This window comes from Myotis yumanensis, unplaced genomic scaffold (genome assembly GCF_028538775.1).
Source record: "Myotis yumanensis isolate MYYU_CA2020_CCGP unplaced genomic scaffold, mMyoYum1.0.hap1 SCAF_4, whole genome shotgun sequence".
In the NCBI taxonomy this organism is placed as follows: domain Eukaryota; kingdom Metazoa; phylum Chordata; class Mammalia; order Chiroptera; family Vespertilionidae; genus Myotis; species Myotis yumanensis.
Window position 1 is genome coordinate 2,026,043 of NW_027223755.1, and position 26,818 is coordinate 2,052,860.

Below are 26,818 nucleotides of genomic sequence, written 5' to 3' on the forward strand. Positions count from 1 at the left end.
TTCTCATCAAGATAGGGGGCGGGTAGCAGGGGGGGAGACAGGGCTGAGGTGTGTGCTTGTGGCGGTTTCCTGTTGCCTCGGTGACTGGCAGCGATCCTGACAGCATGGCATGTGACCACGATGCTGGCAATTAGCCTGATGCCAGGAACTGGGAGGAGGCCACCTCAGGCAGGGGCTGCAGGCTCAGCCTCTGCCCTTTGGGTGTCTGAGGGCCTTTCCCACACGCACCGCCTCGTTGCTTCTGTGCCACTCCTGTGAAGTGGGTGGGACACACACCATCTCCACTTATCAGTGAAGACGTCTGAGGCACGAGGATGCTGGAAACTGGCCAGTGTGCTGAGTCAGTTAGTGAGAAACAATAGCAGGGGAGCAATTAGTAGGCAGTGCAATTTGTAGGTCATCATGTGACCCCTTGGGCACACCTGGACTATTGACAAAGCAGCCAGTAGACACCAAAAAATTCCCTGTTGCCCTGACTGGTTTGGCTCAGTGGATAGAGCGTCTGCCTGCGGACTCAAGGGTCCCAGGTTCGATTCCAGTCAAGGGCATGTACCTTGGTTGTGGGCACATCCCCAGTGGGGAGTGTGCAGGAGGCGGCTGATCGATGTTTCTCTCTCATTGATGTTTATAACTCTCTATTTCTCTCCCTTATTCTGTAAAAAAAAATCAATAAAATATATTTTTTAAAAATTTCCCTGTTTCTAAAAGTACTACAAGAAGATGCAGAAAACATGTTCTTTCCATTTCAGGACTTGAGTCCATTGGAAAGGTGCGTCGATCATGAATCATGCCTCTCCCCGGCCCCTGACAAGCAGGCACAGAAGGCCTCGTAGCAGAGGCAGCGCGGCCACGGACCTCAGGGCCCACGCGGCCTAGGAGCGGATTTTCTGTGGGTCCGTCTGTTGGAGAAGCTGAGTATTTCTCCCAGGAGAGAGGGCTCTGATTTCAGAGATTCTGGAAACTTGGTTTCTAAAACTGATTCTCAGGAAGTCGCCCAGAAAAGCCAGTCTCGGCACTTGAAGGAAAAATGGCACTAACCTACTTTGGCTGAATGTCAATAATTGATTTCATGTGTCTTGACTGTTTTGAAGAATCAATTCACCTTCCAAGGAAAAGGTTTGGCCATCACTACACTAAAGGGAGTGTCATTGCAGAGCAGGGATATAGCCCACCAGGGATGCTGCCCGCCAAGATGGGCATGGTCAAGTTCACTGAGGTGTAATTACTTACTGTTTAAAAATCAGTCATATAGTCCTAGCTGGTTTGGCTCAGAGGATAGAGCGTCAGCCTGCAGACTGAAAGGTCCGGGGTTCGATTCTGGTCAAGGACACATGCCCGGGTTGCGGGCTCAATCCCCAGTAGGGGGTGTGCAGTGATTCTCTCTCATCATTGATGTTTCTATCTCTCTCTCTCTCTCCCTTCCACTCTGAAATCAATTAAAAAAATATTGGGGAAAAAATCAGTCCCATAGCCCAGCTGGTGTGGCGCAGTGGTTGGGTGTCAACCTGTGAACCAGGAGGTCATGGCTCAATTCCTGGTCTGGGTACATGCCCGGGTTGCAGGATTGGTCCCCGGTGGGGAGTGTGCAGGAGGCAGCCAATCGATGATTCTCTCTCATCATTGATGTCTCTTTCTCTCTCCCTTTCCCTTCCTCTCTGAAATCAATAAAAATATATTTTAAAAAATTAGTCATATAATTGTTATCACACCTTGTATTTTCCCAATAGTATGTTACTCTTAACTGGTTTTAACTGGTTTTATTCAGTAAATATATTTTCTTATTTTTAACGTCTTAAATGTGATCCTTCAGTCTTATTTTTCCATATAAAGATTTCATGAAGACACTGCATTTTGTTTTTTGAAAGCACGAGTGAGATACTGTAAATAGTGTCATTAAACTCAGAAACAGCACGTCAATGTGTAGCTTTTCTGTTCCTGACGTATTTGGACATTTAAAGCACAATTCCCTACAGAAACAAGTGAATGAATGGCTGAACTATATCTTCTTGGGAACTCTTGATGAAATTCTCCATTTCCTTCTGGTTCCATTCCCTCACCAGCCCCATACATTTATTTTTGTCCTTGAACCGCATGGCGCTTGAATCCCTTATTGTTCCTGCTCTTCAGCTCCCACTGGTTCAACGAGGGGCCACTAAACCGACACAATGGCTTCCTGTTCATGACGGATGGTTCTAAGCGGTGCCCCCTTAACCGCACGCGGAGCTGCAGTGCGGTCTGGGCGCCCAGTCTGGTTAGGGCATCTCATGAAGCTTCCTGCTGGGAGCCAGCGAGGGCCCCTTAGAGACAATCTTCCCCAACACCCTGGCGACCATTCCCACGCCCTTCTCGCCACAGAGAAGAGACGCTGGATTCTAATGGGAAACAAATGTTTTTTCTCCCACCAGGGAAGGCAGTCCTTCCTTTACAAAAACCAGTGCCCTGGAGTCTTAGATAACGCACATGTCCCTTCTGAGGACCAGCAGGGAGATCTGGACCAGCACGTGGCCCTTCTGAGGACCAGCAGGGAGATCTGGACCAGCACGTGGCCCTTCTGCAGGCCCCGCAGAGCGATCTGCCCAACCGCACTGGCCCTGCTTTATTAGCTGCTCTGTGTCTGCCTCACTCACTCACCAGAGCTGAACAACTTGTCCTAAGGCACCAACGGACACATCGGTGATGGAATCCCCGTTTAGGTCTCCATAGCCGTCCAAGGACCTCCCGAAGTACTGGAGCCGGCTCCGGAAGGCTCTGTCGGATCCCAGGATTTTCTGAAGGGGCACGTTGGACATGCAATTATAGGGCACGACAACTGGAACAGGAAAAGGCACCTTCTACGCGGCACTGTCATATTCTCCACACAGCCTCTTCCCAGGTTGCTTTATTCTCCATAAAACACCACTGACTTTCAACTCCTCTTATCTGATGGTTTTATCATTCTTGCAGCCACACTTTCGTCAGAGAAACAGCATGAATCTTTTCCCATAAAACCACAAACCAGCACGAAGCAGCGAAGGATCGGCGGCCGGGGCAGGAGCTGACGCAAGTTCAGGTCCCAATTCCCATCCTCCCTCCCTCCCAGCTCTCTACTCAAAGCTGCCTTCCCATAGAGGCCTCCCGGGTCACCCTCATCCCTGAAAATCCATTCCCATTTCATTAAAAAACTCCTTGTCATTGAGTACGACCTGGAACACTTCATCGCGGTGATGGCGAACCTTTTGAGCTCGGCATGTCAGCATTTTGAAAAACCCTAACTTAACTCTGGTGCCGTGTCACATAGAGAAATGTTTTGATATTTGCAACCATAGTAAAACAAAGACTTATATTTTTGATATTTATTTTATATATTTAAATGCCATTTAACAAAGAAAAATCAACCAAAAAAGTGAGTTCGCATGTCACCTCTGACACGCGTGTCATAGGTTCGCCATCACTGCTTATTGTATTTATCTTATTTTTCCTCTGCCCCCTCCTTGAAGAGCAGAGCTTTGTCTGTCCTTCCTTCGAGACATCTCCGCACAGGACAGCCCTGGCACGCTTAGCCACGCCCTACATGTTTACTGAGTGAGTGAAGAGTTCCGAGAGGAGAAGGCGGCGTGGATGGTCCCCACGCTCCTCCCCAGCCGGGCACGGTGATGCCCCCTGTGCACACTTCACCTTGGCTGCCCGGTTACCTGGGAGAACCTGGTGCGGACGGTGCGGCCGTGGCCGTTGTAGATGTACACGGCTCCCGCGTTCTGATGCTCCAGGGGCGACCCGACGATCACGTCATTGAGGCCGTCCATGTTGATGTCCGAGAGCGCGGCGATCGCGGAGCCAAACCTCGAGTTTTCCACGCCCTCGGGGCCTTCCAGGAACTGGTGCCAGTTCAAAATGCCCTGGAGAAGGGGAGGGGGGTGAGTACAGCGCACCCCACAGCCTCACAATGACAATTCACAGCCAGCGATGGCCACGCCCACTTGCAACGGGTAAGGGGAGAGGGTTGGAAACCTAGAATTCAAAATCCTCCTGTTTTGATGAGAATTATAAATAAGAATTTTCGTAAGCAAGGTCATGGGAATCTGCTCATAAAGCGAGGTGCGAGGGGGCGATTCTCTTTAGCAACACAACCTACATAAAGGTACCCATTCCTCTATCTCCTCTTTTACTTCATGTTATATCGTCACCTGTTTCTATACCTTTGATTTAAAATTTTTTTTTTGGTGAAAACCAATTAATATTTTGAATAAAATTAAGGTGGAGACAAAATAAAAAGCAAGATCTTAATTTAGACCTTTATGGAAAAAATTACTGAACTGTGGCATAATTTTCATGGCACAGAAAGTGAAAAACGAGATCATTCATATCCCAGTGTAAGAAACACCGAGCAGTTCCGCCCAAAGAAAAGACCTTTCCTTGTAAAAGATGCAGTTGTTTCTTCAGATTTTGAAATAAGACTGGGGACATTTCATGGCCTCACAAGAAAGCCACGCTCCTCACCGGAAACCAGGCAGTGCCGGTTTCCCCTCGATCACACTCGTCGAGAAATCGGCATGTCACCAAGTTTGATAAACTATTAGGAGCTGGTCTCACTTGCAGCCATTAATGATCATTCAGAAGAACTGGCCAGCAAGGAACAGCTACGAATCTGGGATCTGGGAAAGCACGTAGCTCTATCCCTTCCTTACCAGATGCTCAGTTCTGCGTTCTTCATGTGCTTTAGAATAGTTTCACTTGCTTCTGTGGAAGGGCTAGTTTTTTCATCAATTTAAATAAATAAGGGAGGACAAAATATCACAACAGCTAAACCTAACACTCACTGTGCTCACATCAGCGTCTCCTGCCCACCCCGCCCCCTCTGTGGCCGTCGGAGTTTCTCTGACCCTGTATTTATGTGCATAGATTTAGAGAGTTCAGCCCACCAGCTGGAAAGAAGGATTTTCCATGTTGGCGTGCGCTACGTTTGATGTGCAAGGACTGGAAAGTTCGGGAGTTGGATGTATACCGAACCGTTACACTAAGCAATGGAATTTCCTGGCGGCTGATGTGCAAAGCATCCAGGGTTACAGGGGGTTCCCAAGGGGCTGGTCCATTTGTCTATTTCACTGTAAAAGCCCACAAGACAGTTTTGAGCTGTTATTGTGATCTCTTTACAGCAAAGAAGAAGAATTGGAGAGGACACTGGGGACATACTCAGGTGTTTGTGTGTGTTTAAAAACCATGTGCATTTACCACTTCATGCGTAAGAGAACATCTATGCAAAGACTTCATGGAAAATGTCAGTGCACAGTAAGTAAGCTCTAGGTTAGGTTCTCTAGGTTCATGCGATTTTAAAAATCATAACTGAACGGTGACATCCTCCCAACAATGAAACAGAAACACACCGTACATGAAAATCATCCTTCAATAATAGACTTTGCATTTTAACCAAATGCAAAAAGGCAGGCTACCTTTTACTAACCGATACTAATCCACATTAAACTAAGTCCGCGTCGGCATCTGCGTACCTTCGTGATGGTGAACAGGTAGACTTTCCCCTCCTCTTTCTTCAGGTCATTCATGAACATGGGCGCACCCACCAGGAGCACGTCGGTCACGCCGTCCTTGTCCACATCCACGGAGCAGAGCACGCTTCCAAAATAGGAGCCGATCTGCAGCGATGAAGCAGGTCAGCCTGAGGCTTCCCGGGACCCCAATGCGCCTCGTGTGACGCTGGACTTTAATTTACTCATTCGACAACTGAGAGTGAGTGCTTACTCCCTGCCAAGTGCTAGGGACGTAAAGACGGATGACACAGCCCCTGCCCTCAGCCTGTGGCACCATCTAAAGTGCAGGGTGCCCCCGAATCACCAAGAAAACATCTTTAAAAATACAGATTCCAGCCCTAACTGGTTTGGCTCAGTGGATAGAGCGTCGGCCTGTGGACTGAAGGGTCCCGGGTTCGATTCCTGTCAAGGGTATGTACCTTGGTTGCGGGCACATCCCCAGTAGGGAGTGTGCAGGAGGCAGCTGATCGATGTTTCTCTCTCATCGATGTTTCTAACTCTCTATCCCTCTCCCTTCCTCTCTGTAAAAAATCAATAAAATATATATATATATATATATATATATATATATATATATATATATATATATATAAAAGACTGAAGGAATTCTTCCAGCAGACTGCCTTTGGAATTGAACTAAAAATACAGATTCCTGAGGCCCATTTCCAGGGATGCTGAGGCCAGGCCTAGGGAGTGGTCCAGAAGATGGCATTTTTATAAACACGCCAGGTGTGTCTGCCGCTGGGGGTCAGAGACCACACTTAGAGGCATAAGGGTGTGTCACGGAGAAAGGGGGAGGAGAAGAGAGAGGTGGGACGAATGCTGGGCTCCCATGGAAAATATGTTACAATGCAGGAAAGTGCCAAATATTGAGTGAGTGAGCGAGTGCTGGGAGCCAGGGCGGCTTAGAAAGATGAGTGTCGTATGAATTGCATCTCAGGAGCCGCCAAGGAGTTTCCAAGTGGAGCAGGGGAAGCCTGGGTGATGGACGGGCCGCAGTCAGGTCTGGGACAGAGGAGGGATGGCTGCAGAGACGGGGCCCGGAGGGTTAGGGCGAGAGAACGCGAAGTGAGAGAGGCTTTGAACGTACATCTCATCCAACCACTGCTCAATGCGTGTCGCTGTGTGTACCTTGCAAGGATTTGGAAATAAAAAGAAATGATTCCTTTCATTGCGCTTTCATTGTTTTGTTTTTCTCAAAATAAAAGCACCCTTTTACGAAGCCATAGAGAGGAGGGAAGGGAAGTGACCACGGCTGGTTTGGGTCCCGGAGGTGGAAGGCCGGGTCTTCTTTTTCCGGGGAAGCCAACAGTGGGGTCAGACCGAACCCCGAGAGGGGAGCCTGTGGAGAGTCGTTTCTCCGCCTCGGGGGACAGAACTCCCGCTGGCTGTCGAGAGCGGTGCTTTCATCTCAACCAGGTGCCTCCCCGAGGTCAGAGATGCCCAGTGAGGCCACGGGATCTCCAAGCTGACCCGGGCCCCGTGGGCACCACTGGGACAGTCATGCCCGTTTCTGACCCCGAGACTGGCCCCGCCAGAGGAGAGCGGCAGGAAGGAGAGCTGCTCTCCACCCAGCGAGTCGGAGCCACAGCAGCCACTCCCTTGTCACTCTCTCTCCGAATCCTCGGCTCCCAGCAGGGTCGCCTCCAAGTGGTGGTTAGGTGCTGGCATCACGGCCTTACCAATCTGGGCGTCAAAAATACGGAATGGGTCCAGCCAGCGTGGCTCAGTAGTTGAGCATCAACATACTAGTGTGAACCAGGAGGTCCCAGTTCAAGTCCAGTCAAGGGCACATGCCCGGGTTGTGGGCTCCATCCCCAGTAGGGGGCGTGCAGGAGGCAGCCAATCAATGATTCTCTCTCATCATCAATGTTTCTATCTCTCTCTCCCTCTCCCTTCCTCTCTGAGGTCAATAAAAAATATATTTTTAAAAAATTAAAAAAATATGGAGTGGGAAGTAGCCAAACAGCACAGCCTTTGCAGCGCCCCCAGGACTAGTTCTGAATGACAGCTCAACCCCTGGAAGTTGTGACCTAGAAGGAGAGTCAATCTCTCAGGAACCTGTCAAAGGACCGGGCCGGTCTCAGGATTGTGAAGATTTCAGGAATATTCAAGTAAAGGCAGATGCCAGAGCCAGCTGGGGGCAGGCTCTCAATAAATGGTAGTTCCCTCCCCCGCCCCAGCTGTCCCTGAAATTAACTTCACCTGCTGAGCGATGACTTTACCTGGTCGCCTCTGTGAGCCTGAATCACCGTGACATTGCCGTTCTCATTAACACTGTACAGCACTATCTGGCCCGTGTAATTCGCCCGCGGGGCGCCCGCGACAAAGTGGACCCCTTTTCCAGTAGAGATGGCCGCCACCGAGTAACCTGGGAGAGAAGGAGACGGTGGGTACCACGGACAGGCTGGGCCCCTCAGGCTGGCGGAGCTGGGGGAGCGGCTGAGCCCTTTCTCCAACCTGAGCATGTCACTCAGGGCCCATCTTCCTGTTTCCAAGGTGACCTGCTCCCGCCCTCTGACCAGCAGCACTGCCCCACGTAGTGGGCGTCTACCCATGAAGCCGACCTGAGATTCTGGTTGCCCTCATCAGCCAGTCATGAACCTGGCCCTCAACAGCTTTCTTTAGTGAGTCACTAGGTGGGTTTAAAAGGTAATGTTGCAGCCCCAGCTGGTTTGCTCGGTGGATAGAGCACTGGCCTGCGGACTGATGGGTTCTGGGTTTGATTCCAGTCAAGGACACATGCCCGGCTGCAGGCTCGATCCCCAGTAGGGGACGTGCAGGAGGCAGCCGACCAATGATTCTCTCTCTTCACTGATGTCTCTATGTCTTGCTCTCTGAAATCAATAAGAATATGTATGTTTTTTAAAAGGGAAAGTTGCGGAGTGGAAAGAACACGGGCTTTGGAGTTCCCGCTTTGAATTCTGGATCCGCCTCTTACTGTGTTGTTCACCTTTAGGCAAACCATGACCCTCCAGTGGGGACCCTAAGCTTCCCTCGGGGGGTGTTGGAAGGACTTTAATGTTCACGTCGATAGAGTCAGCAGCTCAGGAACTATCCCCTAGTAAGTGTTCAAAATCCATGGCTGCTTATTCCAGGAAAGACAGACTAAGAGCTCTCATTTCTATCAGACTGTCACTGTGCACTGGCGCTTAGGAACTATTTCCATTTTGGAGAAATAACTGTGTCACAGGAATAACAACCACTTGGACAGCCGCAAGGGATTGGCGGGTACAATACAGGTTTCCTTAGCGGTTACAGTGAAGGCCTGATTGGCAGAAAGGAAATATAAACATACAATATAATAAAAGGCTAATATGCAAATCAACCAAATGGGGGAACGACTGGTCGCTATAACATACACTGATCACCAAGGGGCAGACGCTCAACACAGGAGCTGCCCCTTGATGGTCAGTGCGCTCCCATAGGGGGAACATCGCTCAGCCAGAAGCCAGGCTCACCGCTGGCGAGTGCAGCAGCGGTGGCAGGAGCCTCTCCTGCCTCTGCGGCAGTGTTAAGGATGTCCGACTGACAGCTTAGGGCCGCTCCCTGTGGGAAGTGGGCCTAAGCTGTCAGTGGGACATCCCCCGAAGGCTCCCGGACTGCGAGAGGGTGCAGGCTGGGCTGAGGGACCCCCCCCAGAGTGCACCAATTTCGTGCACCAGGCCTCTAGTTGTGTAATAAACATAATGAGCAGGTGACAGGCCCACGACTGAACCGGTCCTGATTCCACACAGGCTAGTGTAGAGGCAGGTCCTTCATGTGCAGCCCACGCAGGCGTGCCTGCCTCACCTAAGTAGGAGCTGTGGTTTCTGTCTTGCAGGATTTGGTCAAAGGCTTGTTTGGAGAAGATCAGGTGTCCGCTGGACGTCTGCTGAACCACGGTCCCACTCCAGTCATAAGCCCCTACTGCACCCAGCGTGAGGACGTCCTAAAACCACAGGAGAGGGGGGGTTAAAGCACGTCACCTCTAAAACGTGAGAGTCCAGCGTAGGCACAGCGTGGGGATACACTGTCCAGGTTTAAGGGGGGAACTAGCACGGTGAAGTGAGATTATACACATGTGTTGACATATCTCAGAGTTGTTTGAACATGTTTGTGCTGGAGGGCAAGCCTCCCAGGGGCTATGCTATCTCGGGCTCTACTGAGTATGACATTATATGGATAAATCTTTCTGAGGAGCTATAATCAGGGGATCGCATAGCCATATTCAAATTTCCATTCAAAGGCCCACATTGCAAACGCTGAACAGTTAGAGGGAGCCTCTCGCCTCAGGGATTCATGAGAGAAGCTCACGGTTGGGTATGAGGCAGCTGAGAGGTGGGGAATGATGCTGATAGAGGAAGGAGGTTGGGGCCACTGGCTGCTAACACGCACCCGCCCCTAACCCCCATCGTGGGAGGCCCTATCCAGACCCTTCTATTTTCAGCTTTCCCCTTGACTCCTTCTCAAATGTTCCTCCATCATTTCTCTCCTGTCCCATCTACTTGAAAATAGCACAGGTGCAAAAGGTGCCGTAGCCGAGACAGTGGATCCAACGTAAGGAAGTTCCCACAGGTCAGCACCAGTGGGAGGAGGGCAGAGGAGACAAGCAACTCTGTGGACTGAAGGGTCCCGGGTTCAATTCCGGTCAAGGGCACGTACCTCGGTTGCAGGCTCCTCCCCGGCCCAGGCCCTGGTCAGGGCTCGTGCAGGAGGCAACCAATCGATGTGTTTCTCTCACATTGATGTCTCTCTGTCTTTCCCTCTCTCTTTTGCTCTCCCTAAAAATCAATAGAAAAACATCCTCGGATGAGGATTAACAACAAAAAAACACCCTGTGAATCAGGGAAGGGAGGCATGATGAACCTTCGTGTTTTAGGTGGCAAGTCAGCGATGCCACGAAACTCAAGGACTGCCCGGCTGGTGTGGCTCAGTGGTGAGCGTCGATCTATGAACCAGGAGGTCATGGTTCGATTCCCAGTCAGGGCACATGCCCGGGTTGCACATCCCCAGTATGGGGTGTGCAGGAGGCAGCTGATCCATGATTCTCTCTCATCACTGATGTGTCTTTCTCTCTCTCCCTCTCCCTTCGTCTCTCTGAAATCAATAAAACCATATTAAAAAAGAAAGAAAGAAAGAAAGAAAGAAAGAAAGAAAGAAAGAAAGAAAGAAAGAAAGAAAAAGAAAGAAAGGAAGGAAGAAAAAGAAAGAAAAGGAAAGAAACTCAGGACTGTGACTAGGAGCAGGAACTGTTGACGCACAGGGTGGCCACGCCCTCGGTGGTCAGCCCAGGGCAGGTGGCGGGCGGGCATCTGATATACACACCTTTTCGGGAGAGTAATCCGCGCTGAATCCCACTTGGGCCATCTGCATCTGGAAGCTATCCCCTCCTTGCACGGTGCCTGGGAAGTCACAGTTTCCAGAATTCCATCACCGCCAATCATTTTAAATGAAATTTTCAATCATACACACACACACACACACACACACACATACACACAAAATGCTCCGATGTTCAATCAAAAATATCGGGCTGGCAGAGTGGCCAAATCACTACAAGTATTCCAACAGACGTGGGAATCCACACTATGTTTTTCTAATTTTAAAAGTATACATGTTTCAGTAAACAAATTCAAGAATTTCAGAAACTATATAACAGTGTAAAAAAGTAAAACTTCTACAGTTATGAAAACTATTTACAGTGCAAAAAGGTAAAACTATTTACAAATTTAATAGCTATGGCTGAATCGCCCCGGAAGTGTTACACACGTGATCAATGAGATCAATAAGCTGAGCTTCTCCGCTTCTCCATAATCGCTCCAGAATTAAACATGACTAGTCTTTGTTATCTCTTAAACACCAAGGAACAGGGCTGCAATTCAGATTTTTAATAATTACCGACATTGGGACTACTTTCTTATGTTTACTGGCCATTTGTGTTTTATCTTTTAAAAACGACTTAGTCATGTCCTTCGCCTCCTTTTCTCACTGATTCCTCAGAGCTCTTTTCCCACGAGGCTCGCAGTGCAGGACGCAGGACTTGGGGACAGGACGGCCAGTCCCGGGAAGGGCAGGCGGGGGCTGCGGGAGGGAGGGCGCTACCTTCGATGCTGAAGATGTGCTCGCCGATGGTGCCCGCCTTCTCCAGCAGCCCGGCTTCGTCGGACACGTTGAAGAAGTACCTCTCGGTGGGGACACTGGCGATCGCTTTGATTTCTCTTATCAGGTTTTTCGTGTCGAGGGCATTTCTGTTTAAGTACCCGAGGACCTTGAACGCAGAGGGAGAGGGAGGAAAGGTCAGAACTGTGGTGCTTCTGCCTCCCTATTCGCACCCCCAGGCCCAGGCCCCCTGGAGAGGTAATCTGCACCCCACACCCACACCCACAGGACCGAACCAGCAGGAGCAGAAACAGCGCTCAGCCGGTGTGGCTCAGTGGCTGGGGGTCGACCTGTGAACCAGGAGGCCCCGGCCCCATTCCCGGTCAGGGCTCAGGCCCGGGTTGCAGGTTCGATCCCCAGTGGGGGATTTGCAGGAGGCAGCCCATCCATGATTCTCTCTCATCATTGATGTTGCTCTCTCTCTCCTTCTCTCTCTCTGAAATCAATAAAAATATATATATTTCTAAGAAGCAAAACCGGCAAACATCTCTTTTTGTGTAAAGCGTCGGGAGCCATGAGGAGGCGGCCTTGGGAGGTGATGACCTAGAGGAGCGTTTACCCCCCGCCCCACTCCCATCCCCACCCCCACCGACGGGGAGGCGCGCCTCACCGCGATGCCGAACCGCAGGATGCCGTCCTCGTTGCACTGCGCGATCACCTCCTTCAGCTTGGAGCCGTCGTGCGACTCTCCGTCGGTGACAACCACCATGACCTTGGTGGCGCCCGGCCGGCCGCCAGCAGCTGCCGTGTAAGCGGAGTCTCTGTGGCAGATCAAATGACAGGCTCACTACAGCGAGGACGTTCCCATGGGCCCTGTCCTCAGCCTTGCGACCACGCTGAGCATAACCTGGGACTCAGCATGTCTCTCCCGTCGGCAGAGAAGCAGGTAAGGGCGCCCTGCCTGTAGCCGGAGGGGAACAGGAACGCGGGACTCTGGCCGGCACTGGCGGGCACGGCCTACGGCCTTCCCCACGTGTGCGTTGCAGGATCCGTGACCTCTCCTTCTTTGCTATCCCTGAGCTAAGTGTGAGCGCAGGTGACTGCTTCTCTCTGCCTTTCCTCCCTCACAGGCACGATCGCGTGGGGCTCACCTGGCGAACTGAATGGCCTTGAACGTGTTGGTGAGGTCCCCGCCCTTCTGGACCGTCCTGGATGTGGCTGCAGTCATCTCGGCTTTGGTTTTGAAGGTGTTCAGGTTGAACACCACTCGGGGCTCGTTGGCGTACTGAATGAGGCCCACCTGCGGGAGAGCAGGCGTTCTCAAACGCTGGTCAGTGAGTTAGAAGTCATTCTATTTGGCCAATAGCATGAAAATCCAAAGTGCATTTAGATGTGGGCTGAGAGCTTAAGGGAGCCATTTTCAGCTTTGTAAGAACAGTTATTTTTCTTCCAGCGAAATGACTCCTCTGTTGGAGGCAGTACGTCAAGCATGTCAAACTCTCGGCCGCATGCGGCCCACAACGAATATTTTTGTGGCCCAGTCAATGTAATGGTAAGAAGTGTTGTAATAAAAATTTTATAACTTAATTTTTACAGTATCCTGTTATTCATAATTATTAATAATGAGCTACAACGTTCGCTAATGACTGATGACTATCATCGTGTTGCATTCATTTCCCTTACATACCTTATGCACAGGCGCACCATTTCCCTCCACTAACACCAGCAGCGAATATTTTAGCAGCCGATGGCCACAGCATTAGTCTCGGACTGACTTGTTTGGTGTGCGCAAGAGGAAATAATTCGCTTTCGGCGAACAAGAAAAATAGGTTTATTTGCGTGACGCTTATTAATTTGTGCAGTTATTCAGTGTCTGGTAAGTTAATGTTCAAGAAAAATTTATTACTTTTTTATTAAATATTTAATTTTCATTAAAATGTTCTATTATTTTATGTTAACGATGACTCGTTTATTTCAGCCCTTTGCATTCAGCGTGTCTCTATCGAAACAAACCCACGTTTCTATGAAAATGGAAGCTTTTGTTTTTTCGCGGCCCACGTGCACTTACACCTTGCTTATGTGGCCCGTGGTAGCCTTGGAGTTTGACGCGCTTGCTGTACGTGTTTAGCAACAGCCCTGATCGACAAGCAGGACGACGTGCTATGGCGCACGATTTGGCCCTCAGGAGAAATAGCTGTAACTGGTTACGCACTGCCCGATAGTACTTTAATGTGGGTAAATATTACAATCAAGTTCATACCAGAAAGATAAAAGTGATAAAAACATCTTAATTAATGATGGATGCAAACATGTAAATAACTGTGAGCAGCTGTGGATGGGAGAGAACATCTCATCAATTCAGGATAATTACATAATGAGCAAAGAATAAGCGTTCAAGCCCTGGCTGGTTCGGCTGGGTGGCTAGAGCATCGGACTGCGGACTAAAGGGTCCCGGGTTCGATTCCAGTCAAGGGCACATTAAGCCTGGATTGCGGGCTCGATCCCCAGTGGGGGGATGCAGGAGGCAGCCAATCGATGATTCTCTCTCATACTGGTAATTGATGTTTCTATCTCTCCCTCCCTCTCCCTTCCTCTCTGAAATCAATAAAAAATATATTTAGTAATAATAATAAGCATTCAAGACAAGTGATTACTGCTCATAATCGATGCAGTCACTTCAGATCATTGTGTTTATTGCACGGGACTTCCTCTCATCGCACTTCAGGTCTGAGACGCCACCTGTGCGTTCGGCCTGGAGCCTCTGGGCTTCAGAGAAACGCCCTTCAGAGTCTGATCTGAGCGCTGAGACAGAACAACTAACTTCTCAACAGACGCTGGGCACGCCACCCTAATCCTTCAGCTCAGGGGCGGGGAACGTCCGCCTGGCCCAGCCAAGGCCTTCGGGGTGAGTTAATGAAATGTTTGACCGAATAGAGCAGCTAATTTTTAGGTTGATAACTGTTATGGCCCCAGAATGAGTTATAAACATCCAAACGGCCCTTGGCAGAGAAAAGGTTCCCCACTCTTGCTTTAGAACAAGAGGCTCAAACACTTCTTTTCACTTTTTTTACTGTCCTCGTTCCCAGCACCGAAATCACCCTGGATGCCTGGGGCTCCTGGGGCAGGAAGTGGCGGTGAGAGGCCGCTGGCCCAGGGGCTCTGACACACTGTCCTGTGTCAGGAAGGTGAAGGGGCGGGGCCTGGAGGGCTCAGTCCCATCAGCACTTTCTCGAGGTGGAGAAAATATAGCACCAACCACTGGTTTTAGGAGAGACTGTAAGACCTGAGCGCGAGGGAAGGACCCCAAAAAACGGGGAGTCTAACACGAGAAGACAGGACCCGGCCCTGCGCTTCGGGGTGAGGAAGGGGAGAGCTGAGCAGGAGGTTTGAGGAGATAAGGTCTAATGGGACGTTCAGGACCCCGCGCGGACAGTGGCCCATGGGCTGCTACAGCCAGAAAGACCCCGGAGCGGCAGAGCCAATAGGAAAAGGAGAAAAATCCCCAGAACTTTCAAAACCAGGGCTATTCCCTTTTCCAGAAGCAGAAAGTTTTGCTCCTGAGTTCCGGGTGCCTGTCCCCAGAAGACGGAAAAGCAAATTCAAGACTCCTTCCAGCAGCGGCCGCCAGCCTTTCGGAACTCAGGGGCCACCAGTGTCCGCAGACCACCGGGTGGCGACCACTGCCTTAAAGCACGGAGAACCACGCAGAGTTAGTGAAGAGCCTGCCCTGTGTAGGAAGGAGGGAAGACTGGATAAAAGACTAGATGAAACATAATAAAAGACCATAACATAATATAAAGTGGAATTATGGTGTCCTCAGACTTATTTATAAAAATCCCAGAATTCCAGGATACCTGTATAGCAGCAAGGCGTAAAAAAGAGAAAGTCATTATCAGTCCCAGTAGGTGTAAAGGAAAGATACATATCTGATTTTAAAACACATGAATAAATTTATGAGTTAGAGGATGAAAAAAAGTAAGCAACTAAAGAGGGTTAAAATGGTATCCCCATGTCTGACGCTCTGTCAGAAACAGGATCCCAGCTCAAAGACCAGCAGTGGGCGAAGTGACGCGCAGAATAACGCAAGCAGTGCAAGTTGCATTTCACTCTCAAGGTCGGCATTGAGTGCAGTCAACTGGGGATCTGGCAAACGCAAAGGTGAAGACTTCACACCTAACAGTACTTGTTATTGACGTCCATACCTGTGTCTTTGAGGGGCCTATATCCAGGCCTTGCACAAATTTTTCCAGAAAGTTCTTTACTGCCACCCAGGGGTAGATACTGTTTGATTCATCACACACAACCACCACGTCGATGAAGGAGGTGCAGGCTGCACAGGGGAAGAGGAGAAACAGATTTCTGAAGTCACTAAGAATGAAGCGGTAACCGAGAGCTGAGGGGTCGGGGGTACCCACACGTTTCCCTGCCTCGAATGGCGGCACCGCCCGGGCCCGCCGTGCACGCTTCACTCACTCTGCACCGCTGGTGAGAAGCTGCCCAAGAGCTGGAAGTCGGGGCTGACGTCGGAACAAACCCCGGTCGTGTAGTACTGACTTCCGCACTGCTGGGCCCACAGGGGCCCGCATGTCTGAGAAAAACGAGAACAGTGACAGAACGTGGAAACCATTAGACCCCCACTTCCCCATCTGAGACGCACGCCCATCCCTATTCTTTGCAAGCACTAGGGATGGCCAAGGCCTGGAATTAACAAGTCAAAATGCCTTTGATTACTTGTGGACTCTAATGAACAAAATGAACTGACCAACAAAATAAGACCAGAAGCAGGGACAGACTGACACACCCCGACGTGGGGTCGCCGGGATGAGAAGAGAGACACCAAAGAACGTATCTACTTATAGGCACAGCCCACAGACACAGGCAATAAGGGGTGAAGACCTGGGGGTTGGGGGTAGGGACTGGAAGGAGGGAGAGAAAACGGGAGACATCTGTAATACTGTCAACGATAAAAAACATATTTTAAAAAATGCCTTTGTGTGACAGGGAGAAGGGCGAACAGGAGGGAGGGAGCGGCGGGGAGGAGCTGTGGCCAATGGCAGGCTTCGGGAGGCGGGACTCTGGCACTCCCGGGGCAGGTGTCAGTGCAGGTGGACCCACTGGGTCCCCCACCAAACTAGATAAAGGGGTGCTTCCATCCCAGGGGACACCCAGGAGGGAAATGAGTGCAGAGCTTTATGGGCAAAGTGAAGACGACCACGCCGCCCGTTTTGAAGGTTGTTGTGAAGGTTACATGGTCTCTAGGTCTGAAACACCCAGAACAGCGCTGGGTCAACAGCAAGGCGGTGGGACTGTCAGCAGCATCCTACGGGGTCTTTCCGGAACGCGGGCTCCTCCTGCCCCTCCATGTGCAGTATCAGCAGAAACCACAGACCCACGTCCCCCAGGGCCAGGCAGGGAACCCAGAGGACAGCTCGGGCCGGGGATAGAGGCCAAGGTGCGTGAGGAGGTCACCCCGCACACGCAGGGGCAGGGCACCCCGGCTCAGCCCAGGGACAGCCAGGCCACCCACATTCTCAAGGAGAGTCGGAGAAGACAAATTTCGTGTGAAAATCCACAGTTTCAAAAAACCACTCTGCTAAACCACCGCAGACAAGGCTCATGGGCTGCCCGTGTTTAGCTTTGCTGGGGAGCAGTTCTCTGAGGACATCGGGGCCCATGTCCACTCCCCCAAACCTGCGGTCACCAGGCTGGCCGGGCCTGCGTGCCTACACCCCGTGCTCCACCCTGAGTCCCCCCCCATCAGCCCAACCCCCAACCTCCGGCCCGCCGGCTCTGAGAGCCAGACCTCCCCAGTCAGTCACACGGGAAATGCTCGCTCAGACAATATGGAAATCGTTAGATGGAAAAGGGAAACAGTAGGGAAGACCCGTCCAGTCAAGAGCTTAAAAAGGAGGCTACGAAGCTCACCATGAAGCTGTGGACCAATCACTAAAACTGAACCGAGAAGCGTGCTCTTGCAAAAAGCCATTGGAAGAATAAAAGGAAATTTATTGGACATGGTTTAACCTTTGGGAGCGGGCAGATGCTGTGGTCATTTTTCATGCTCAGTGCACAAGGTTGGTTTTCCCTATAAAACGGGTTCATTTTGCCAAGTTTGGGAAAAATCGTAATTGATACCTTTGGTAATTTACTAGATAACAGACACCAATCACTGATTCCTAGATCCCCATCCCCCCGTTGGATTTTTCTGATCATCTTGAAAAATGATAACTCATGAAGTATTCAAAAAAATTTTTTTAAGCAAAGGAAAACAGCACTAAGAAGTTGAAATTCAAATGTGCCAATTGTCAATGCCAGAACCATTCCTGCTTTAAGCCCAGAATTTAAGAAGGCTCAAAAAAATGTGATGATTGTCTGTCTTTTCCACATAAGTCCTGAGAGTATCTTAAAATTTTGATCTCTTAGGTATGCAAAGGAAACTGGCTTTTTTCTTTCTTCTTTTTTTCTCCCTCTCACACACCTCTCTCTCTTCTTCCCTCCCTCCCTTCCTCTCTTGGCACATGGCTAAATTAATCTCTCAAATTCTCTTGCAACTTCATTGTACTCCATCTGAAGTTACAGGTTAAAAACTTTTGAAGCACATTCCATAATCCCCATGTCTCAATATATTTCTCTTTCTGAATTTATTTTACTTTAAAAACAAAGAAGCAAAAAAAAAAAAAAGGTGAAGGCGATCAATTATAAGGACTTAGAGATATCAGAAAGCATGGTGATCCATTGCAACTTTCATCCACGCGGTGATGCAACACATATCATAAGCAAAACTTGATTCCCTTAGGGGGACAAAGTCTGTCCAAATATTAACATCTACTGGTGAAAGTAGAATGACATTGCTCAAAATCGATTCTATTTTCAGAAGAAGCCGGCTATACACTTAGGCTTTTCGGTTAGCATGTCATAGGCAAAACTAACGTAAAGTTAAGATTCTAAGGCTCTTCTAACGCGACAATACAACTCGGATACACCTGTAAGAGCTGGTGGGAATGTGAAATAAAACTGGGTTTTTATTTGCCTTTCATCTCTTTCTGTGTGGTGCAATGGTTTTCACCTTTTATATAGCCCCATCTTTTCAACAATTTCCCATAGTATTTCTTGGGTTAGTTCTAAGCTCAGAAATTCTTCCCTCTCAGAAAGACCCCACTTTCTATGTGTCTATGGCAACTCTTCGCGTCACCCATAGTGTGTTTGGATGTGACGTTATGAACAGTCGACTGGCCCAGGGCCTCGTTAGGCAAGGCATTCTCTCTCGCTGTGATGTCTTCTCCCAGCGTCCCAGGAAGTAAATGCGAGGAAACGCCAACGTGAAAGAAGGGAGACCGAGCCACACCCCGACCTGCACCAGATCAGCAGACATCAGAGGAAATGAAACAGAAGTGCGTTCAGCTCTCAGACCTCCTTTCAGAATCAGCAGCACCTGCCCGGCGGGTCCCCACAGGGAGGAGCCCTTCTCAACGGAGACCAGGCGCCCTTCCCAGGGGCACAGACTCCGCTCCTCTCACTCCCCTTTCCAGAACGTTCTGGGCAGCGGTTGTGCCGAGGATCTGAAGAAGCCTGCGCATCAGGGGGCTCCTGGGGGGGGACAGCCACACAGAGTGACAGTGCACCCCCAGGTCTGCTTCCCGGTGGGGGGGGGAGGGGGCTGGGGAGACGCTGAACGCACGCGTCCCGGAGAAGGATGGGGTTAAGGATGGGGCGTGAGAAGGGGACACTTACGAGAAACCCTCCGGTGCCCGCGTTCCTGGCGAGCGTCAGGCCGAGGCTCATGTTGGTTTTTATCTCAGTCACGTTGGGGATGCTCACGGAAGCTTCAGGGGAAAAGTTAAAGCGCGTTACGTTTTCTGCCTTCACTTACAGCCGCTGAAAAACCCAGGCACACGCACGCTTCTTTGTAGCGCGGAGCTCCGTGTCGCCCGTCGAGTGCCATCTGCACGTGAGCAGCGCAGGGGCGTGAGCGACCTTGGTGACGTGACCGGCAGCTCACTCACCTGCGAGGCTGGGCAGTGAGCTGTGGGGGTGGGTCTGGAGGAGGTGGCACCCAGAGGCCTTGCCATTGAACAATGTCACTCACAGCGCTGGCCAAGCCACACATCGGAGCGCCTCTGGCTTCCAGTATGCCTTCCCTGTTCTTTCCAAGGCCCGAATACTCTACCTAATGCTCCTTTTCTGCATCAGAAATAAATATCCGTAGAGCATTATGAAGAAGGACCATATGGCCCGGCCGGCGGGGCTCAGTGACTGAGCATCGACCTAGGAACCAGGAGGTCAGGGTTCGATTCCCGGTCAGGGCACAGGCCTGATTGCAGGCTCCATCCCCAGTGGAGGCAGCCGATCCATGATTCTCTCTCATCAATGATGTCTCTCTCTCCCCCCCCCCCCCCCACTTTCTCTCTGAAATCATTAAAAATACATATTTTTTAAAAAGAAAGCCATATAGTCGAATCTGGCTCAGAGCAATAATGAGCCAACTTTGGAAGGAGAGCCCGAGACTAGCCCGTCACATGAGAAATCTCTCCAGCCCGTAGCACCTGAAGTGCCAGCTCGGCCTCTAGGGGTTTCCCTAAAGGCCCTGGAGAAACTCCCTTTCCTTGTTTCTGAGAGGAGGGAGCCACTGCCCAGGGACCAGGGAGAACTCCACCCACTTCGCTCTGGTCTTGACTGACAGTCCCTGCCTCTGACCGCCTCCCTCCACCCTCCCTATGAATAGGGCCGTCTCCTTTGGGTCAGAAAAGCTCTGTTTTCCTAACTCTGCTCACCACTCTCCTCTGGAAATGGAGTCCCCTTCCCTCCTTGACCCTGGTCACCTCACACGTGCTCCTAAGCCTCGGTAGCCTCGCTCTCCCGTCAGCCCTGTCGGGGTGATGCCCCAGCCAAGACAGTGTCAAAACAGGGTGACACGGCTTCCGCAGAGAAAAACAGGAGAACTTCTGTGCGTATGGTTTTACTTTTTAAATTTGTTATTTTTATTTAGGAAGACAATACGTCAGTACCTATGTATAATTTTTTTAAAATAGAATGTATACCTTAAGGGTGAGTGTTTAAAAGCTAGAGGCGATATGGAACATTGGGGCCGATAGAATAAAACTTTCGAGCACTCACCCCAGGATATGTTTTTATTTTTAGAAACTACATTTACACGTGCCTGCAGCGAGGGGGAGGGTTGCAGACGTCTGGAGAGCACGGATCTAGATGACCCCCCACCCCAGCCACGGGCCCTATTGGCACTCACCCCATTGCACTGAGACTAGGGTTACTGAGCGCCTGCTAGACCCAGAAATGGTGCTGGCAGCCAGGGAGACAGGGCTGGGTCAGAAACACCCACCCTGGCCTCTAAGCCTTCGCCACTGGTTTGAATCTCTCCTTCCCTCGATTTCCACAGGACTGTGTTTCCCTAATCCACACTTCTTTTTTTAAAAATGTGTTTTTATTGACTTCAGAGAGGAAGGGAGAGGGAGGGAGAGAGAGAAACAGCCATGATGAGAGAGAATCATGGATTGGCTGTCTCCTGCACACCCCACGCTGGGGATCGAGCCCACAACCCGGTCATGTGCCCTGACTGGGAACCACACCCTGACCTCCTGGGTCGTGGGTAGATGCTCAAGTCCTGAGCCACGCCGGCCCAGCCATGCCTGGGTTCCTCAGGGCACCGTGACCCCTCGGCGCTGGCTCTTTCGACTGATGACGAGGAAGGAATTGAGCAACGTGTGACCTGCCCCGGGACGTGCTGTGTGGAAGCATGACTCACTCAGGCTTCCAGTAACTTTTAGTAGCTTCCGCATTAATAGAAAGCGTCTGCGATGAGGGAATGAAAACAGCATTCCCAACCATTTCGCGTTCCCGGGCGCGAATGTTCTTATCAGAATGGAGTCATTCAGACACAGCGCCCCTGACGTCAGCCTCAGGACTGACATTTCTCCGATTCATGGGGTTTCTTTTAGAGAGAGGGAGCGGGGGGTTTGGGCAGCCTTCGATTTCTGTAAATTATCAGAAAAAAACGCTCCTGAACGCGGGTGGGAACCGGCTCCCGTCTGGGGGCGGCCGGTGCAGGGGCAGCCCGTTCCCACGCGTCTCAGTAAACCAGCCTTCACACTCGGTGGGAGATTTGGCTACCGTTGGGCCAATACAACCGAGAACAGGAAGGCCAGGAAAGCTGCCTGCAGTTCTTTCAGACAGAACCAGGACGGGTTCTGCTACTTTTCAATCGTGTCTGTAACCCAGCAGGTTCCGGAGCTGTGAGAAACCGCGCTGCCGCCCGCAGCTCACCTTGCAAATTGAGCTTCTCACAGGCGGCCGTGGGCAGGTGGAGCGGACATCGGTACACGTCGCCCATGCGGTTGTCCGGAGAGCCGCTCCACGGCGAGCCGACCAGCAACCTGCAGGCGGGAGTGCGTTCTCATGAGATACGAGACGGTGGCTGGTGCTTCTCACAGAGAACGCTGGCCACAGAGCCGGGGAGAACCACCTTTGATGTCCATTTCTCACGACTCGTCCTATTTGTTCAGCTATAAGTCGGTCTCCTTCCTCCCTCGCTGCTCCGCAGGGGGCTGGGTGGGGCCTGTAATGCGGCTGTCTGGCCCCGGCACCCTGGGCCTCTGTGAGCAGAGCTGAGCAATGGGCACAGAACGCCAGCCCCAACGTCAGCCACACGGAAAGGATTTGATCATCTGTCTATGAAACTTAAATCCTTCCATAAGCCATTGGTATAAATATCTTATCCATTAAACCGCATGTGCCCCAGGCTGTGTTACAGTGGATTAAAAAGAGCCCAAGGTACACTCCTGTTTACTTAATCTGATAAAACTGTTTAAGATACGTGACCACTAAACCAATAGTACAGATGAATGACAAGATATGGGTAAGTTCCCCTCTGGAACAAATACGGGGCTGGTTGAAGCATGGAGGTGGCCGTCGGCATTCCTAGCAGAGGGGACCGGGGCAATCCTGGGAGCAGGAAAACACGGAGCACCTGAGAGACTGTTACTAGGTCCGTAGTAAGTCCCCCCTTATTCGGCTGATAGAATTATTCTGGAGGGAATCTCAACTTTCCTAAGTCTGCCCGACAGGAAGAGGAGGAGGCTGGTGTATTTACCCAGAGGATTTCATGTGACAACTGGAGAGGAGGAGGCAGGGAGGAGAGGGCGGGACGGGGTCTGTCCGGACAGGATAAGCGAAGCGAAGCGAGGGGGGGGGCCTGAGGGGCGTGGCCGAGCCTCTGCCAGGCGTGGACTGCACCCACGCAGGCAGGCGGACCACCAGCAGCTGAGCCCCGCCTGGGAGCGCTCTGCGGGGAGCTGGCCCTCCTCCAGGGCTGCCCAGAATAGCGCTCACCGGCCACTTACCTTGTGGCCAAACAGTGATTATGGAGAGTTCCAAAACAGAGCTTTCGCCCACCCCCTGGAGGCCGAAATTCTTTGTCAGGTCAGTAAACAGTGTTTAAGGCGGTCTGGGTTGTTTCGCACCCACAGTCCCAGGCTGTTGTAAATGCCTTCCTTGGTCTTTGAGTCTCTAAACTCCAGTGTCCCTTCAGTGCTAGCAAGTTCCCAGGGATTACAGCAGGTGCTTAACATTGTCCTCTTAGATTCAGCAAATGCTGATTGCGATCCCAGGGGCTGACACAGCTCACAGCTCCGGGGTACTGTTCCCACATGAACGGGGTGCCCTGGCCCTGTCCACCCCGGGAGGTGCACGTGGGGCCAACCCTGCTGTGGCCAGACCTGATTCAGCCACTGGGATACGTCGGTGAATACGTCAGTCATCACATCCTGGCCACGCCCGCTGGTGTGCTCAGTGGGTAAGCATGGTCCCAGTGTGGGGCCTGCAGGAGGCAGCCAATCGATGATTCTCTCTCATTATTAATGTTTCTCTCTCCTCTCTCCCTCTCCCTTCCTCTCTGAAATCAATAAAAAAATATTTTTAAAAATTTAGGTGCATTTAAAACATTTTATCTCTATTTTCACTCATCTACCCAGACTTGTTCTTTATTAGCTCTGTCCGCTTAGGGAAACTAAGGAAGCTGTCTGCGTCCCCTCATTTGCAAAGGGGGCAATGATTCTACAAAGCTCTCAGGAGCATCACGAGTATTCTGCGCCTGGAGAAGAAAGGACACCCAATGAATACCGGGCACTGTTATGCCAACATCCTATATGCCAGTCTGCAGTCTGCTCTAGAGCTGAATGCTTCCTTGTTAGTGTTTATCTAACATTCTGCTGCAGACAGGCCATTATATTTACAACACACGGAGCTTAGTTACGTGTCTCCTTAATTCTAAGTGAAAACCGTGATGTGAGCTCACACAGAGATGGGTGTTTCGGGGCCGTGACACAAGTTCATTCTCGTCCCCTTTTCTGCAGGAACGTCTCGGGAACAAGGGAACTGTTCCTGCAGCTGGAAATACCCGGCTTCCCAGCCAGGCCCGTCCTCAGAGGCTGCAGGAGCTCACGGCGCTGTCATAGAATGAGCTCAGCTTGTGCTGGGGGAGGCCTCGGGGGAGACCAACAGCCCAGTGTGTCTCCCCGGCTCCCAGGAAGCGACCTGACACCCCGCCCCCTCCTCCGTGCATTGTGTGCGATAAGGATCGAGTCACTGCACTTGAACTTCCATGGGGGATGACCCAGGAGAGTGCGCAGGCCACAGGTTCACAGGGGACGGGGCGCTCAGGGGCTGTGCTCGGGGTCACCTGCCCTGGGAACCAGCCGGCTCCCCTGAGACAGCTCAGAAGGCTCTTGAACTCTCGAAGCTGGGTCACCACTATCTCCAGAGTAAATTCCTCAGCGTAGTAAAAGGATAACGGATAACCCCAGGACAAGGTGGTGCTAAAGCCTCATAGATCCCAATGTAAAAACGTGCCTATAAATTCATATACACCTGGGCTGTGCACAGCTGGACTTGGACTTCACCGATAGCGGAGTGGGATCTCAGAACGACCAGAGCTGTGAGCGAGGAGCCGGGAGGAACGAAGGGCTGAGAGGGGCGGTCGGGGCTCAGCAAAGAATGAGCAGAGCAACCCCAAGCAGCAGCTTCCCAACAGGCCGGGGGGAATCAAATCAAGCTGTGCATGTGTGTGTGCGCATGTATGTGTGTGCATGCATGTGAGTGTGTCTGAGCACATGTGTGCATGTGTGTGCGTGGGTGAGTATGTGTGCATGAATGTATATGCATGCAAGCAAGTGTGTCTGAGCACATGTGCATGTGAGTGCACATGTGTACGTGCATGTGAGTGTGTCTGAGCACATGTGTGCATGTGTGCGCGGGTGAGTGTGTGTGCATGAATGTATATGCATGCAAGCAAGTGTGTCTGAGCACATGTGAGTGCACATGTGTGCATGCATGTGAGTGTGTGTCCACACACATGTGCATGCATGTGTGTCTGTTTGTTTGTGTGCATGTGTGCGTGTTATGGATACAAGGTCTAAAGACAAGGAGCTACAGTTACTACAGGAATTCGCTTTCTGAATCTGAGTGAACTTGACCGCTACAGAGGGAAAGCTGATGCCCAAGCAGCCCCACCCACACCTGCTCCGCTCCTGAGGTCCACGGAACTGTCATCCTCAGGAGTGGGAGGGATCAGCGCCACTGTCCACACACACAGACACACACACACGGACACACACACACGGACAGTTCCGGATGCCCAGTCTCATGCAGGGCCCGGCACCTGGGCGGCTGACGGTGCTCGTCCTCACCGTGGCCACCGGCCCTGCAGGGGGACACCTGGGCCTGGACGTGGGTGCGTGCCCTTGACAGTGGCTTGGAGGCGGGAAGGACTGGTGAGCTGAGGGCAGAAGCAGCCAGGGCACCGGAGCCCGTGACCACAGGGAAGGGGAAACAGGAGATGGAGCGGCCGGCAGAGACCAGGCCGTGCCACAGGCTTCGAGGACTTTCACTTATTCCGACTGCGGTGAGCAGCCTCGGGGGGTGTTGGTCTGGCAGTGCCGACTCCTATTTGAAAAGTTCCCTCTGGCTTCAGGGAGGAGAGGGAGGAGGTGCTAAGAAGGTGCGGGCTGTGGGCTCAGGTGTCTGGGGGAAGGCCGACAGGACTGGCCCTGGATGCCACATGGGGGAGGGGAGAGGAAGAGAAGTAGGGCCTTGGGGCCTGGGCGGCTGGGGCAGGAATCAGACAGCTGCTCCTCCGCAGCTCAGTGCGCTCTCCGTCTCTATCAGGCCCTAGAGCAGATGTGACAGGCGTCTGCAGCTCAGGACAGAACAGGGATGGAGCCGCGACGGCGTCAGCAAGTGTGTCCCTACATTCCATTCCAAGGCCAAACTACGCAACCACAACGCCTTTGTGTCTTTAGCCTCCTAGGGTTTATGGTTCTCAAAGGATAAGGAGATGCTTGTTAGAGATATTCTCTCTCTCTCTCTGTCTCTCTGTCTCTCTCTCCCTCCCTCTCTCTCTCTCTCTCTCTCTCTCTCTATCATCTCTATCATCTCATCTCATCTCTTCTCTTCTCTCTCCCTCTCCCCCCGCCTTTCTCCCCCACCCCAAATGATGACAGTGATTGCTCTCATGGGCCCTGGTGTCCACCCAGTCTGCTCTGACCGCATTCCTCCCTGAGGCTCCGGCATCAGGGACTGCTCTTCCGAAGCCTCTTCACCTCCACCCCCGAGACCTGGCTCATGATTCGCCTCCGCCACAGCCCCTCCAGAGACCCGCTGCCCTCTCCAGTGGCCACTTCACCTCGCCCCCGTCACAGGCAGCCATGCTCCACAATGTGAACACCCTGGACGCTAAATGTCCCTTTGACTGCTTTTCTAGAGCATCCGACAGACGCTCACGCAGGAAAGAAGGCCATGAATTACAGCTCTCAGGCGACAGGCCCACAGCAGCCCGTTTATCACTGCGAAGACCCTGGCTGGGAAGCTCCCGGGAGTCCTCTGCGGCCCCAGTGGGTGAGGGTCCCTGCAGGACTCCTGTCCACCAGGGGGCAGCAACTCTGGCCAAAGTGGACCCACGGCTCTTCTGCCTAAAGACAACCTTCAGAATCATCTGAGTTTATTTTCATAGTTACCAGGGGAAACGGACCCAGCAGTGGGGCATATATTTCCAGATCCATGAAGGTGGCTGTATATAAATGGGTCCATGGTTTGTAAATGTGATCATTACGCGGCACTACAAGCACTGAGGGCACATTGGGGGGGAAAGAAAAGATGCCAGATGCACTAGAGAAAGTGCCTTTGTAACTGTGGGTGGGGGTGGATGC

General features: G+C 51.5%; 1 protein-coding gene across 1 annotated transcript in view; it reads right to left on the minus strand.

Annotated features, from left to right (window-relative positions):
- ITGA2 (integrin subunit alpha 2) overlaps positions 1–26,818 on the minus strand; it is a 67,288-nt gene that overhangs the window by 24,575 nt on the left and 15,895 nt on the right. The window contains exons 3-15 of the mRNA XM_070411757.1: positions 21,882–21,991; positions 19,335–19,426; positions 16,077–16,191; positions 15,806–15,933; positions 12,755–12,903; positions 12,274–12,424; positions 11,607–11,772; positions 10,830–10,906; positions 9,315–9,453; positions 7,748–7,893; positions 5,484–5,627; positions 3,672–3,875; positions 2,632–2,768 (exon numbers count right to left, since the gene is read on the minus strand). Coding sequence (XP_070267858.1) covers positions 2,632–2,768; positions 3,672–3,875; positions 5,484–5,627; positions 7,748–7,893; positions 9,315–9,453; positions 10,830–10,906; positions 11,607–11,772; positions 12,274–12,424; positions 12,755–12,903; positions 15,806–15,933; positions 16,077–16,191; positions 19,335–19,426; positions 21,882–21,991 — 1,758 coding nt within the window. The remainder of the gene's footprint in view (positions 1–2,631; positions 2,769–3,671; positions 3,876–5,483; positions 5,628–7,747; positions 7,894–9,314; positions 9,454–10,829; positions 10,907–11,606; positions 11,773–12,273; positions 12,425–12,754; positions 12,904–15,805; positions 15,934–16,076; positions 16,192–19,334; positions 19,427–21,881; positions 21,992–26,818) is intronic.